At 38.8% G+C, this 16,861-nt stretch overlaps 1 protein-coding gene across 1 annotated transcript in view; it reads left to right on the plus strand.

The window, feature by feature from the left end:
- Positions 1-16,861, plus strand: part of GRIP1 (glutamate receptor interacting protein 1) — a gene marked incomplete at both ends in the record, with an annotated part of 230,800 nt that overhangs the window by 105,237 nt on the left and 108,702 nt on the right. Inside the window, one exon of the mRNA XM_080638773.1 lies at positions 10,083-10,163. Coding sequence (XP_080494899.1) covers positions 10,083-10,163 — 81 coding nt within the window. The remainder of the gene's footprint in view (positions 1-10,082; positions 10,164-16,861) is intronic.

A 16,861-nucleotide genomic window follows, 5' to 3' on the forward strand; every position in this document is an offset into this window, starting at 1 on the left:
TTGTCAGCTTGACATCTCTTTTGTTACTGTGCTTTTGTTCCCAGTCTAAAAGCACACAGCACTTTATTTTAAAAGACTCTTACTTTGCACTGTGTTCAAACTTGTCACAGCTTCCAAAAACTGAAGTTCTGCTGACAACTGAACTTAGCCAAAGTTATTGCGCAGTCTTTGTGTACACATGAGTAAACTCTTCAAGGGCAGGGGCTGAAAGTAGGAGAGTATTTCACAAGGGCACAAGGAAGGTGTCGGGTTTATAGCCTGACTCCTGAAAGAAGTGCATTCTGAATGATAAGTATTTCACTAAGCATGAGATGTGCCAATTGCACTCACGTGCATCATTTGGACTATAAATAAGTGGGACAATCCCACTGGCATGCCAATGTAAATACGCTGGTACTGGTGCAGTGTTTAAACAGCTCCTAGTGGCAGTGCTAAACTGATTTTATGAATCAAATAAAGCTTGTTAGTGGGATTAAAAAGGATAACTATAATACTGTGAATTTATACAACGTATTACTAAGATGCAGAAGTATGCCTTACTCTTAATGTTGCCCACACCAGAGTTAAACTTGTGCAAATTTTTTGTTTAAAGAAACCGAATGTATTCTTCACCAAATGGATATCCCAGTCAGCATGCACACTATGCTTCAGTGACAAAATCAGCCAGTCTTTGTGTAAAGTCATGCCCAGTAAAAGCTGGTAGGATCCTACCCTAAAGCAGAAAGCATGGTAATCTATGTGATTTCTGGAATGAACAGAACATGAGAGATATTTTTTATAAGATCTTCTGAAGAGGGAGGGAATGTTATTAGGAGTAATAGAATGACAGTTAAAGTGAGGAAAGAAAATTTTAGACTGATGGAGGGAGCTATTTTCCAGCTGAGAGATCAGATGCATCCTGTGGAGCACTCTCTAAAGGAATATGATGGAAATGTCATCACTAGAGACACTTACAGACACAAGCAGGATGAAAAATACATGATATAACTTGCTGCAAATAGTATTAGTACAGCACTGGAATAGAGGTGGGATAACTAGCCTCGTGAAAAAATTATGATTCCTAACTTTGTCTTAGAATGTAGTGCTGTGACTTTGCTTATTCTTATCTTTCCTGAGACAAGCTAAATTCCTGTTCTCTAAACAGTTTAACATATTTTACTTATTTTTCATGGAACTTGAGTGATAGTCTCATTATCTCAGCTGTTAATTTTATCATCACCTTCCCCCAGCACACATGCAACTAGGTTCTGCTTTCCCTGGCACGGAGCAGAGAAGTTCCTAGTTGACATCCTAGTTGTGATGTTCCTAAAGACACACGCAGAGAGGACAACAAAACCTATGGATCAAGATACAACTCTTAACAAACTGTGGCTGTTCAGGACAAAAAGTGTAGCTTGAATATCCAGAAATGTTTTCTGTCACGGAGATCTGTGTCACTTAGGAATTTCCTTTTAAGTGAAAAGGTTTATAGCCCCATCCTCTAGAACAAGGTTTTCTGCAGAAGTTCTACATACAGAAAAAATCCCAAACTGTTTCAATAGAGGAAAGTAGTTTACATCCTCTGTTTCTTTGAGTTTTTTCACTCCCCTAGCTTCTTCAGTTTCTAGCTGCTGTGGTTAAGCCTCACACATTTCACTTATGTCATGCCTATATTATTTCCAGAAACAAACACAAGCTTAAGACAAAAGAGTGAGACTCACTATGAATCCTAAAATTATGTGACGATTCAGTAACGATTCTGGTTTATGGCATTTGAGTTTAATCCCTTAACAAATACTTGATGCTATATAAACAAAAAGATGTCTTTATGAGATTTGAAGTTGTTTGTGGTTGGGGTATTATTTAAATAGGATTACTTCTTTATTACATAATCCACTGAAGTGAATTTCACCATATGCTAACATCTCTCAAGACATGTTTTCAGCTTTCTGCAAATCCTGCATGTTTTAGATGGTCTTGGAAAGTTCTGAGTTTTCCTGAGCAAACTAGCTTTGGGAAGAGATCAGCATTTATGAAACAAGCATTTCCATTCAGGTACCTAAGCACAGGCTTAGGAAATCAGCTTTGGACAAGAAGACTTGAGGGCTATTCAGATCACTTTTCAAATGGTCAAGCTTGCTGAGGCAACAGGAAATGCATTCATGGTTATGCATAATTACAGTACCCTACTTTTCTTGCTTCTAGATTAAAACTAAGCTGCTACTGTAATGAGTAACCATATAATTCATTTAAAAAAAAAAGAGAGAGAAATTTACATCAAGTATAATTGAATATATTTTCACTTTAGAGAGACATTGGGTGCTATAACTGGTAAAATTAAGTTTCTAAGAAAACCAGAGGACACATCTGCTAGATGTGGGAAAGGAAATTGCCAGAGGAGCTATTCTAACTTTTCTTTTGCGTAATTTTTCCATGTCACAGACACCAACAAATGTTACTTATGGAACCCTATGGTTTCTTAATAAAGACTGCTGAAGAGCACTGAGCTCAGAGTTTGATAAGAAAGGATTAAGATTAAATACATTCATATTTATCCTATTTGGAGTCTAGTTCATTAATGACTACTTTACATGCAGCTCTTAGGAAATTTTAGGTATTTCCAAGCACTACTTCGAAGAGCAGCATTGCAATTTCAAAAATAAAGTCTTGTTGGAAGTGATTGAAGCCATAGCTCTGAAAGAACTGAAAAAATCATTATTCTGTTGCACCACTAGGAGAAATTAATGCTTTCTTTCATGGCTGGAGCTCCCATAACAAGTCCGAAATGGCTAGTATATGGGGAAAGCAAATTGTTGGCATTTTGTTGTTTCATGAAGAATATACATTCAAAAATTTGTACATTATACATCTGCTGAAAGAACTTGGCCAATCTTGTCTCTTACTTCAGCTGTTTGTAGTCCATTATGCTCTGACACAGCTGTGGTGATATTGTGGTAACCATGAATGTTCCAGGATGTTAATCTTTCTCTAGACTTCAGCATTATTTAAAGGCAAATAATTTAAAAGCATCCTCCTTTCCCAGGAAAAATAAATTCTCTGAAATATTTTTTCATTATTGTTGTCAGTAACAGTTACTAAGGGTAAAAGTTACACCAGGCTAAAACCAGTTGTGCCAAAATTTCCCATCAACAGCCGAAGTAAAATTTCCACTATTCACTGTTTCCCAGCAAATTTCAATGTGGTTTATCAATTCCAGTGTATTCAGTAATTCAGTTGTAAAATTTACCGAAGTTTTAGAACTTCCATTTACCTTTGTAAGCTTTAGTTATTAAAAAAATATGTAGTATTAAAAAATGGGTGGTGTTATTCTTGCTATGATTCATTTACAGCTGATTTAACTGGTATAGCTGCTATAGATTCAGTTAAGTTGTGTTGGTGTCCATCTACTGATTGTGACTGCTAGTGGTTGCATTTATCACGGTATTGCATAAATATTCAGAGTTATTTAGTCAGTTCTCATTCACAGTTATTTGGTCTTTAAGTTCAGGGAGAAAGATTTGTCCTCTGTCTTTAACACAAGCTCTCTGCTGTAGGGCAGTGAGGTAAACAAGCTTCAGCTCCCTTCTTGGTTTTTTTTTTCCCCTTCCCATTGCTACAGACCAACCTGAAAATTACATTTTCCAGAATTTGTAATAGTTCAGAGAAAATGTTTATGCATTTTTAACAGAAACAGTGGGAATTGAGGAGATGAGCTTACGTGGGATCAGGGGCATTTTTCTAGAGTGATCCTAATGACTTTGTAGTGTCTGGGATGCTCACAGGAGTGCACAGGGCATCTTTAGTTCAGATTGCATCTTCTGCCTGGACTTGGAACTGATTGTGGATGAGATAGCTTTAATCTATTCTGCTTTGTATGGCATACCTAAATCACTGATCAGAGCCAGCAAGCAAGGCTGAATGATCGTGTAGCTAGGATTTTGGGTACTCATATATGAGTGCGAGACTCGGGTTTGAGTCACTGCTCCAGCAAAACTTTCACCTTTCTTACAGAATGGAATATCTTTAACAGAAATGTCCGAGTTTAGAAGAGAGTAATTTGCTGCAGGAATGGTCCTAGCAGTTGTACAGAAAGTCTGTGTGAGCCTTCAGCTTCAGAGCTTCTGTAAACTACAGACATCGGTGGATACACATTTATTTTCATCTGTGAAAGCCTCCAGCTGCAAGCTGTGGGGATAACCAAGAAAGCTGTAGCTCAAAATTAACCAACTGTCACTGGCATGATACTGTGCCAAAAATGATGCTTTTAGGTAATGCTGAGCTTTATGCCGTTTAAAGATGAAATTCAGGCTAAGTTTCAGATACAAGAAGTATGAGAACCCATGGTGTTTTGTGCTGTACTGCTAGGATTCATAAAAATCACAGAATTGTTAGGATTGGAAGGGACCTTTTGGAGATCATCTAGTCAAACCCCCAATCTGTTCCTTTTAGTGAAAAATATTCTTCATTATAAAGTTGAGTGGCAGATTTCTGTGAATGGGATATTACAGACCTGGGAATGGCTGAAATACCAACTAGAGTAATAACTGTGACCCTGGTGCTTTTACTTTTTGAGATATTCATCTTTAGGATGTTCTTCTTTCAGCTGTAGTCATCATCGTGACAACTTGTTATGTTATCATCCTCTACCTCTATACAGATATGTGATTCTCTTCTAGTCTGAGGTGTGTGCTATCCCAAACAGTGTAAGCAACAGGATACGCAGTTGACCTTATTCATCTCATACACTGAGATAGCTGGAGCTGTAGCTAGGGAAGATGTAATGTGCTCCATTGTGGAGTCTTGGGACTCATGCTGGAGAAGCTTCACAGTGGAGGATGTCTGAGGGACACCTAAGATCTCACTTGCTTGGGTTCTGAAGTCTATTTAGGAGCTAGAGTTTAGGTCAAACTCTAAAAAGGTTTAAATCCAGTTCTCCCTTGGCCAAAGAACAGCTTATCCTGTTGTGAGACATAAGTAAAGGTTGAAGAATGAGAATGAAAAATAGAAAGATGAAAACTCTGTTCTTCCTCATAGTGCTTTCACAGCTACTGTTGAAAAAAAAATCAATATAGTTTCCAAGTTCCTCAATATTAAAAAATTACCCTGCGTTTGAAGTTCCTCTCTTACAAATTTGGTGCTACGTTACTTCTGCTGCTCCCAAAGGAATGCAGCCTTTGCAGAGGAGAAGGAGGTGCAAGTGGTGATGTAGAGCTAAGCACAAGCTGTTGTGTGGGAGAGGCAAGATATGACAGTGAAGGATCTCCACATTTCCTCTCCATGTAGGAGGGCCAAAGTGGCAGCCGCTGAGTTGTTCAATAGCTGTTCCCAGTAGGGTGGGAAGAGGTCCCACCTTCATATCTGACAGGATGCAGTTTTGCTTAGTTGCTTTCTGGGGTCACCTGATGCTGCACAGGCTTTGGACAGGTTTAGTGGGATATGTAGGGTATCAACTGAATTAGCAGCAGCAGCAGCAGCATCAATGAAGGAAACATCCTCTAGCCCATTGTGAAAACCTGAAGGAGGGAGTGCTTTTGAGCTTTACCACATCTGTAAACCGCATCCTTGTGTCAACAGCTTTCGCAGCCACCTCAAGAGACACGCAAATGGTTCCGTGGCAATAAACCCCCCGACACAATGAATGCCTGGACTTGACTGTTGAGGAAATATCTTTAAGCTTTCCTTTTATTCACTCTAATGTGTCCCCAGCTGGTAACCTTCAAAGGATATTACACTGAATACAGCCAATATCTAAAGATTTCATATGGTCATTTTGCTAGCACAGTACCAAGCACTTTATATAGCTATGCACATTATCCAATGTATGGTCTTTGTAGAGTTATATTACTGTTGGTTAGTTTCAGAGTATAAAGCCCTTGTTCTTGGACAGAGCCCCCCATGTGTGGTAAGAGCAATGCAGAATGATATAAATGGGTCATGGCATGGGTCTCTAACTCAAAGAATGAATCATCTAGTTACAGGATAGAGATATCACCAGGTTAAAAATAGGCAGGAAAGTGCAAAATGCTGTTTATCTGCCTCACAGTCAATAGCAAAAGCAATAAGCCCACCATAATAGCTGTAAGCAGTAGGACTACTTGCCTGTTCACTTGATCATTGTCTTTGCAGTCTTTAGTTAGAAGAATTGTGTGCAAAGCTTTGAAAGGATGATATGTGAGCTATTGTTACTGGTATTTGGGGCTCTTTCATGAGGACAAGTAAAAGGAGAAAATGGGAAGATAATTTTGCTTTGCTGTTAAAGAATCTCCATAATCTGCAAGGCGTCACCTCCAAGATTATTGCTGTGTTCTGCCAGGAAGGAGGTAAATAAACACAGTGGGCATCGTCTTCACTATTGCACATCTATAACTGGAAGAAACATGCAAAGTATGAATTAAGGGGGTAGAAATGACCCCCACATGTTAGCAGCATAAGAGGGTTGGTTTCCTGTAGTCATCAAGTGAAGAGAGCTGTCGGCAGAGGGGTCACCTTTATATGACCTACTGACTTGCCAGAAATTGTTTCTCCTAGGTCGACTAATCTCACAGACAGAGAAAATTGCGGGGGGAAAGCCAATGATGTAATAAATGCAGCTCCAAGAGTGTATGTATCTGCTCAGCTAAGCTAGTCCTGCTGTGGGGAATGTGGCCACCTGCAGTGTGATTCCTCCAGAAGTGGGAAGGAGCTGGTGCACCGAGCAGCAGGATTTGCAGCTGCGTGTCTGCCTGTCCCGGGGAAGGTGTTTCTGTGCTCGTGGGTGATGCAGTTTGGCCTGTGAATTCTGTGGCTCACTCCCTGCTGATAATAAATTAGTGTTAGGAGTGTAGCTAGGTGAGATTTATGCTTCTGGGTCTAACCTGTTTCTCCCTCTGCTTTGTACATATGGCTTCTTAAATATGTCACAGCTTTACCTAATTTTGAGTTATTGTCTCCCATTGCAGGGGAAGTGCTTTATACGCTTTTCCTCCATTGCTTTTTCAGCATGTTGACTTGCTGGATTTGATTTCATCTCCAAGAAGTCTGTCTGTGCTGTAGAGAGGGAAGCTGGTATTACAAAACACTCAGGCAAATCCCTGTAGCCACTGCTATTATGAGATGGTTTTGCATGGTTTAAGACCTTTCCCTGATAACTATAGAGTGGGTGGGGGCATCAGTAAATTATAATTTGATAGTAAATTCTTGTGGCCACATATACAATTTTGCTAATACATACAAACAGATTTTTTCTCTTTTATGACATCATGAATGGTGTCTGATGTTTCAGGGCTATCAGGGCTTCTGCGTCTCTTTAGACACTTTGTTGTTTAGGGTGGCATTTATTTCTGCATCTGTCTGTTTTTTATATTACTTTTGTGTCTCAAATAAGCATCTCAATAAGGCTGTTAGCATTCTTTCTCCAGTTGGTTGTATTTGTTTTCCTTTGCTTCTGGGAATCATTTACACTGATTTCTAGTTATGGTGCAATGTGATTTTACTGTTAAATGGGCACTGAAACAGAATTGCTTCCTGTCCTAGGAACAGCTTTCCAGTCTACTGATGATACAATGGTTTATTGTTCTTTCCCAATAATAATTGGGCATATTTTGCATTAAAAAGAGTTCAAAAATTTATAAAGCAATTTTTTGAGCCTGTTCTTTTGCTGTCTGTAGAGAGATTCAGAAATGTAGCACAACTGCGTGCCTACAGTATATAAATATACTGTATAAATATCTGATAAGTTTTCAGTGTTAATATGCTTAAGTTAAAATATTAGCTTACTAACATATACAGTCTTCTCTCCCCATTAACCAGAAAGATTTGCAGACTTGTCTTTTATTCTGAACTCAGGATAACTGCAGGTACTCCCAGTGCAGTGCAGTATTGGGCAAATCCTATTCCAGCATGAGATTGTAGCTGATGTACTCATTTGCTCAGTGACAAAGATTCAGTGAAAAAGGTCTAGCTGTGAAAATTCTTACTTTCTTTTTTACCCTCTTTCGAATCCGGTGAAAAACATTTGTATGTAATAAGTCTGACTAGGAGAGGACTGTTTTGTTCTGTAAATGGATAGATTTTTTCATGGGTAGGGCATACATTCAAATAGGACCCAAAGTCATCAACATCCACTGATTCCTGAGAAATTGTATTATGTTTCCTGCCTACTTTTATAAGAAAAATACATGTCACATACTATCTGCTGTCATGTTCAGCCACCTGCAAGTAAGTAAAAATGGATGTGACATGTAATCCACATGTTATGGATGAGCCCTATTTTTTTGGTATTGATATGAGTTAGCAAGGTTGTTCGGGAAGGCCTTGTCTTAAGTTTAAGCTCAGTGGTATCTCTTCTGTGAAATAAAAAAGACAATCTTACTTCCTCCAGAAGCTCTAGTTCACTCTTACTTTAATTTTTTTTTTCCTTAATGAGGGGGTATATATTCTACATATGCAACCGTAGCATCTTTTCCACTTTCCTCAAATGGAAGAATAAACATCTTTACACATCTACCTTTTTCTTGAATTGTGTAGCTGGATTTGTGTTAATATTTTTTCCTGCTGATGTATTTCCTGTAGCTGACAGCTTTATTTTCTTGGAGTATGTATTAGCACACAGTATAGCCAAGCCTCTTCTCTTTCTCCTTGTAATAGTGTAGTCCTAAAGCAATGGAAGTTCATTTTACTGTAGAAAAAACAATTCTATTGGCTGAAGAACATGTAGATACCAATATATATTCTTCATTACTGGCTGCATTTTTATCAAGTGGGTGACTATAAAATGATATTTTGCCTTTTTCTTTCTTTTCTTTAAAAAAAAAAAAAAATAAATAAAAATTTAGGGGTTTTGTCACTGCCTAACAGTAGCAGAGTGCATTGCAGAGGTTCTGGGTTTAAAAGCCAACCAGCTTTTCTAGTCACTTCTTTCTGACACCTGGTTTTAAATCAAATTATGCTGACCAAACTCCTACCTCACTTGTACAGAAATGGACTGCTGTCCATGGTGCAAGTTTCTAAAGGAGTTTGAGACTTTGCAAGGCTTACCATGTCAAGAGTGTCAGCTGAAAGGAAAACTGATTCTCCAGAAAATGATTATATGGTTCTACTTGGTCTGAGAATGCCACCAGATAGCATGGTCTTTGATTCCTTTACTCGTTGATCTGTATTTAAGCATGTATTCATGCACATGCTGTAAATGCATCAGTCCTTGGAACTTATTAAAGGAAAATATGCAAATAGAAGGATTTGATAATACTTTAAAGTGTTAGAGCGTGGGATTACAGGAAGAGCAAGACAGAAGCCTAATTTCTTCTGATTCATTTCTTCTGATTGAAATAATAAGATGCATAGTATTTCTTCTCTTTTATCCACATTTCTTTCTTGAGCTTATAGCTTGTCCTTTTTAAAACTACAATACAGTTGATTTGTTCCCCTACTGTCATTCTGCTCTTAAGGAGGATGTAGAAGTGACTCACTTTCTGCCTGATGCTGCCTTTAATTAATGACTCGTCTGCTCATCTCATCATTAGTGGTCTCTTACATGCTGAGGTTGATTAGTAGGTGATCCACATAACCTCCTATTTAGACACAGGCTGTTACAGTGCCATTCTTCAAGCCTAAAAATGGCTGGCCTATTTGGCAACAGCTTTCTGATGTTTTCCCCAATCAATTGTTACCACAGAAAAGGAACCACCCACTGACAGATCCCAGAGGAAAAGGAGTTCTTTACAGCTGGAATATTCAAAAGCTTCCAGAAACCTTTCACTCCTGAACAGGGATGGTACCTCTCTCACTGGAGTCTTTCACAAAGCTTCTTAACATGAGAAAAAGGAAATGTCTGTGATTATGTTAAAGCCAAAAAGGTCTTTGTATGTCAAGCCTGTCATCAACTAAGTATTATCTCTGATTTTAGTTTTACCCCATCGTTTTCAGCTCTGCTATTCAGAGCCTTTGTCGTTGAGTCTGAACATGACATTGAACATTGAATCAACATTCAGAAATACCCATCCTCATCTAGCTCACAGCAGCTCTTGTGCTCTGCATTGCTAGTTCACACAGTATTTGGGTAAAAATTCTGGGTTTTTTCACATTATATGTAATAGTAACCAGAAGTGTTGCTTGTTTCTGTTTAGATGAGAGTCCTTACACAAAGTCTGCAAACCAGGCAAAGGCACCTGATGGAGCACTGTCTGTGAGGAGACAGAGTATTCCAGGTAAGACTTGCCTTGCTTTTTATAACACCTAACTTGTTTGTGAACAGGAAGGTAGTGCTAAGCAAAATTCAGCTAGTTATAAAAAGCAAATGAATTACAGTTACTACGAAGCAACTTTATAAAGAAGGTTCCATGGGAACTGTATGGAGCTCCCGCAGTTAGGTTGCCTCATGCTTCTGCTAGGAAGAACATCCCAGTGTCTGTGTCTTTTGCAGCAGGTTTCAGGCATTGATTGTGACTTCTTCTTCAGACATTCACGTATTTTCAGGTCCCATGAAATCTGTTCTTTGATATCTGGTTTCAACAGTATAGGGAGATTGGAGCTTGTATTTTCCAGGGCTGATTGGACAGGCTCAGAAATCTAGTGAGCAACACTGTCAGAATTCTCATCTTCACATAATTTTCTGCTACACATATGCCCATCTGTGTCTTTTCTGTCATTGTATCACTCAAAGATGGATCACTAGATCAATGGTTAAAATACACGGTCTTTGAACCTATTTCATAGAGTCATAGAATCATGGAATGGTTAGGGTTGGAAAGGACCTTAAGATCATCCAGTTCCAAACCCCTGCCATGGGCAGGGACATCTCACACTAAACCATGTCACCCAAGACTCTGTCCAACCTGGCCTTGAACATTGTCAGGGATGGAACATTTACCACTTCTTTGGGCCACCTGTTCCAGTGCTTCACCATCCTCACAGTAAAGAATTTCTTCCTTATATCTAACCTGAACTTGCCCTGTTTAAGTTTAAACCCATTACCCCTTGTCCTATCACCGCAGTCCCTGATGGAGAGTCCCTCTCTGGCATCCCTGTAGCCCCCCTTCAGATACTGGAAGGCTGCTACGAGGTCTCCATGCAGCCTTCTCTTCTTCAGGCTGAACAGTCCCAACTTTCTCAGCCTGTCTTCGTACGGGAGGTGCTTCAGCCTTCTTATCATCCTTGTGGCCTCCTCTGGACTTTCTCTGCCAGCTCCATGTATTTCTCTTTTAATTACTTCAAACAAGTCTGCAAAATATGCTTATGAATATAAAGTTTTATATATATTATGCAGCAGTCTAAAGGGATTTTCACCTTCAGTAAGATTTTAGAGATCTTTAAATGAAAACGAATGAACACTGACAAAGGTTGCGCAAAAGCAGAATATCTGTTGTTGCCAGTCTCACCGCAAGCACAGTAACCTTCGACTCAGAGGGAAGATATCTTGCAAGAGAAGTCAGAAACTGTAAGGTCATGTCACCCACCTTCTAATGACTAATGTTAATATTCCTTGCACTCCATGGCCTTACTGTTGAACAAAGTTACACAACCTGCAGGGAGGCTGTAGATACAGGGGATGGAGCTCAGACCTTTACCACTGCCGTGTTTACATTTCATCCCAATAGCTCTAGTGTTTCTGAAGGACCAATTATATGTTTTGTGCATGCTTTGTGTGCATGTTTGGATGTGTGAGAGAGTGCAAGCTGGATGATACTGTCGCACATAATGAACAGTTTTAAAGATTGTTATTGTTATGGTAGAATCATGTAGATCATAACCACTGTGAAACGACATGGCTCCAGTGTCTAGTGTGCAGTTATTGTTATGAGAAAATCTTTAATTATACAAAGACCAACCAGCTTTTTTTTCTCCGAGTCAATACAAATCAAGATTCATTGTTCTTCAGAGTGAATTAAGACCTCTGTATGGGTACCTTTTCAGGTAATTCTTTAGCTCATAGGACACTAAATTAAACAGAGAGAGTATCTACTTATTTTTTTTTTAATCTTCTGAATATTTCACTGTGAATTTAGCAGTTGTGATTTATTATGTGGTTACTGTATTTCTAAAACACTCATGTTGAGGTCCAAATACAGACCGAACTTCATGGCTTCAGGTGATATTTTGAGAACTGATGATTTTCACTTGTGTTCTTTAAGGAGAAAGTTTGATGAAAACTGAATCAGTGCAATTTTTCCTTAGAGCATCTGATAAGATTAGGAATTTCACATGTTGAATAGTTGCCGTGACCAGTCACCATTTATTTTGAATATTTTACAAATTTACTGTGTGTTCTGGAGTTTTTGTGAGCACTGCAGATAAGTCTTTCCTGTGTACTCTGCATAGGTCATGGTTTATTCAGAGAGATAATAGTGACAAGTGGTTGGGGAGATGTACTCTGTTTAATTTCAGGTGTTCTGAAAAAAACTGATCTAAGCTTATGTATGTTCTTTAGCTTTTAGTATAGTGAAGACATTTATCTTAATGCATTGTTGCATCTCTAGACCTTTGGAGCCAAATTCACATTCTAGCACAGCGGATGTCGTGGGGTTAGATATGTAAATAGCTGTGTAAAACTAAGTATTATTTTGAGAAGTAACTTAAACATTTAGGAGTTGGCTGAAGTTTCTGAAAATAATCCATAAATGTTTATATCACTTGGATACTGAGAAAATTTGACCTCACATCTCCCATGTAAGGTGCACTTTGTAAATAGCATCTATGCTTTCTTGTCTGTGGGCAATTTATCGACATTATGGATTAGTTTTGACACAGATGCAAAAGCAGCCCAGCTAGGCAGCTTGGCTTGGCAGTAGGAGGTGTACCAGTAGTATTAACTAGTACCATTAACTCATTAACTAGTTTGAGACCAGAAGAAGTACAGCCTCTTTGCTTTGCAGGATCACACTTCTGCCAGTATGTGGGTCAGCTCCAAATAGGTTTTGGAAGGCATGATGCAGTGAACCTGGTAAATTCTTCTAAACATGATTGGAGACATGTCAGCTGGAGTTACTGTCAGTAATCCTTACATGAAGAGCATATACTGTATGGAAAGTGTTCATTTAGATTCTCCCCAGATGGTATGCCTGATTCCTGAAGTGCTGTTTTTTCAAGCTTGAAGCATGGCAATGCCTTTGACAGTATAGCTGTCTAATTCACTTGATGCTCTGTCATTCCCAAGACACGGACAACAGATGTCCTCTTCCCAAGAAATGCTCTGGCCATTGAAGCAGCCAAGAGAAGAATTCTGGTTTTTAGCAAGGTAAATGATCTTATACTGAGCTTTACACAGTTTGAACAGTCTGTGGAAAAAGAAATAGTGAAAATGCAGATCCAGGATGTGTGATGTAAATCTTCCTGCATAGTGTGGGTTCATGTCATCCCCTGTGCCTGGTAAAAATTCCTGCTCGTGACATTTGAAATCACTATAATGGATTCTAGTGCTCCTTCCTTTGGCTCAGTATCAAAAAGGGGAGCTTTTGTTTCTGTGAGATCTGAAACTACTATACCAACTGTAAACCCCAAGAGGCTTTTCTGTCCTTCCATGTGAAACGGTATTGAAAGTACAGTATTGATGAGCAAAGACTGGATGCACAGAGAAGTCGTATAATTCTATAGAGGTTGCATGGAACTCAGGCTTGGTTTATTTTACAGGAAAAAAATGTTGAAATAATCATTTTGTAATTAAAGTCAAATGAGCGCATACTGTGAGATCAGTACACCGAGTTTAATTCCTTTCATCCCCAGAAGCAGGGAATGGATTAAGCATCTCTGTGGAGCCGAACTTGCTTGTTTGAGATGCAGAATGCATTATTCATGTGATGAGACTACATATCATATTTATCATGTCTTCACATGGCACAAAATCAACAAGCAACAGATCCTTTCAAAGGGATTTACAGAATTGCTGAAATTATAGTTAATTCAAATTATATGCATTAATATAATTGCAGTTTGAAACTTGGACTTAATTTTGCAGATGTGTAGGTGTTTAGTTGTAGCTATAAATACATGATGGTTTGAAGCATTATTTAGCTTTACAGTCAGAATTTCTTAACATAAAAGTGAGGCTTGAGGTAACGCCAGCAGACGAACAGTCTGCGGAGTAAGAAACAAACAGATTATTTTCCTCTGAACTTTTAAATTTATACTGTTGACCAGTATGTAATGAAACCTTATTGCTATTCTGCCCACATAGTATGTTACAGAAGCCAAGGGGGGGTGTATTGTGCCTCATTCAGGAAGCTATCCTTGTCGGACTAATACTTAGGCACATAAATGAAATCAGTATGTTTCAGAATTCATAGGAAAGACCCTTCCCTCAGAGTCAGATGCAGGTAAAAACGTCCTCCATTTAAAAATGAAGTATTTGATACTCACTTGTTAGCTAACCTCTTATCCCTAGGTTTAGATGGCTATAGTTCCCACTGAGCTCCTGGACTGAAGTTTCCTCCTGGCTTGCCCGAGGATCCATGCAGTGCCTGGCCAAGGGGAAACATTAAGTCAGTAGGACTTGAGTCAAAGGTGTCGATCTTGTGATTGCTTATTCCTGCAGGAACTTTAAAAAGGGCATCAAATATTCCACTAGTACTGATACAATGTCAGGAGCTGGTGACACTGTTAAAGAAACACTTTGAAGTCAAGGGGACTTTAACATATGCTTAAAGATAAGCTTGTTCTCAGTGTTGTCCTGAATATGGACAGGTTGAATAGCTGCTCCCATGCTTTCTAGACTAAAATCCTTATCTGTTTTAGCAGCACGAAGAAATCTGTCACACTGATGCTGTGCACATTGTTCGTTTATTTATTTGTCTATTTTCAGTGCGCTCACTGAAAACTGGAGGAACAGAGGGGGAAGAAACTACCTGAGCCAAATGTAAAATTAGTTCCTTCATGAAACAAACAAACAAACAAAACACCATAAATCTGAGGCTGATTGAATTATTTCTGAAATCTGCAGCAGAAGTTTCATTCTGCTTTAGCCCAATTCTGTGCAAATTTTTTATTGAGTCTTGAAGGTTGCTATTATTTTTTTAAATAAAATTAATAGTCAAAACCCCCACAATTTTTAAAGAACTGAAATGTTTCAGGTTCTCAGTGTTTTAATTTTGTTGGCTGAAATCATTAGTAGGTTTCAGTTAAATTCTGCAAATAGTTTTGGTTGAGATAAAAGTCTTATGTTTTTAGGGAAAAGCTAGTTTGTACCCAGTCTGTTTGACATTAAATTGGAAAATCCATACTTTTTACTTCTCGCATCTACTCTCTCAGACACCTGACCTATGGGAGACTTCTAGAAACGTGAAGCTTTGTTGCCTGAAGTGATCAAGGGCTCAAAACAACTGCAATGCAAGCTGCAGTCTGGGACAGCTGCTTGAATCATCTGTGAATTCAGAGATTTAGTAAGCTAGGAGGATTGCAGTCATGTAGCTGTCTCCTAAGTAAATTCTTGTTCAAAGAACCAGTGCCAAATAACGAGGAGACGTAATGGGAATATTTCCTTAAAAAGAGGAAATTTCCTTTTCTCTGGGACAGAAGAGTAACACAGCTGCCTGCCTTCTCCCCTGCTCAACACACTTAGCAGACGGTCCTTGAAATCTTGTCCCACGTCATGTTGTCTTTGATCTGCTGTTGTTCTCCCACATAAAGCTTGTGCTCCAGCTGTGCCGACATCAGGGACCCACAGGAGCTGTTGCATCTTCCCAAGTCTCATTCCAGCCACCTTCTCCATGGTGATACCTGATCTGCTGCACAGGCAAATTGTATTTGTGGTGAGAGTGCATGCAAACCCTCACGGAGGGTAGGGAAGACCAAACCTAGATGTTATAAATCATTCCTTTGACATTTTCTCCACCATGGGGAGCCTGTTTTTCTCTCTAACCATTTATTTTCTTACCGTTATTTGTCATTTGCAAGTTTTGTATGCTGTTGCAGGGATGTACTGACAGGTCAGTTGTTAAAATAGGTCATTCTGCTCTGAAGGAATATTGTCAAGACTTTGAAGTCTGAAATTAAAGTGACCAGATTTTTTAGTTCCTTTGTACATGCATGAATACTGCACTTTCTTTCCACACTACCTGATTCTTTGAAGCATGCCATAAAACAGGTTTCCTATTTCAGCTCAGTATTTGATCTCAAAAACAGGGCTAGCCATCAAACTGGAGGGAAAACACAAGAGTGAATGTACAGCCCTGAGCGCATCCTCTGCTGTGGCTCATGCTCTGGTATTGCTGTTATTAGCAGTTTTGGAGGCTCATTTTGGGGGCGTTTGGTAACAGAATTTTCATGCAAAAAATGAAATGTTAAACAGACATGATTTTAGGGTAGGCTGAATTTTGAACTACTGAGCTGGAAGGGAGGAACTTTAAAATGCCTTGCAAAGGTAGTATTTACAGAGCTGATACTAAAAAAACAATTACTGTATGATGTAGTGTCCTCAGTAATTGCTTAGGACACAAAATATTCCTAGGAGAAGTCATGAAATACTAAATTATTGTAATAAAAACAACAATTAAAGTCCTGGGAGTTTTCAGGCTCTGAAATGTTTAAATACACGATGTATGTATCACTAGAAAGCAGTGAGGGAGTTTTCTTCTGGTCCTTGGCTCTAAACACAGGCAAGTGCTATTTAACTGTTTACAAAAACACAAAAGCATGCTATTTTTTTCCCTCCCTGACCCACAGCCTGCTCCACAGCAAATGTTGATATTCTGTCTCATGCTGCACCAAACGTGACTTTCTTGAGGGGTTTGTCTACCTTCTCAAGACCACTCTACTTAATTTACTTAATTATGATTCTGGGAGTTTCAGAACACACAGAAATGTCTGTTTAATCCTGAAAACAAAAACATATTCCTATCGGAAACAAGTAAATGTTGTGAAGAAATAAGAAAATAATTGAAAGTTAAAATATATTATGAGAAACTTAACATGAGCC

This window comes from Psittacula echo, assembly GCF_963264785.1.
Source record: "Psittacula echo genome assembly, chromosome: 1".
NCBI lineage: Eukaryota > Metazoa > Chordata > Aves > Psittaciformes > Psittacidae > Psittacula > Psittacula echo.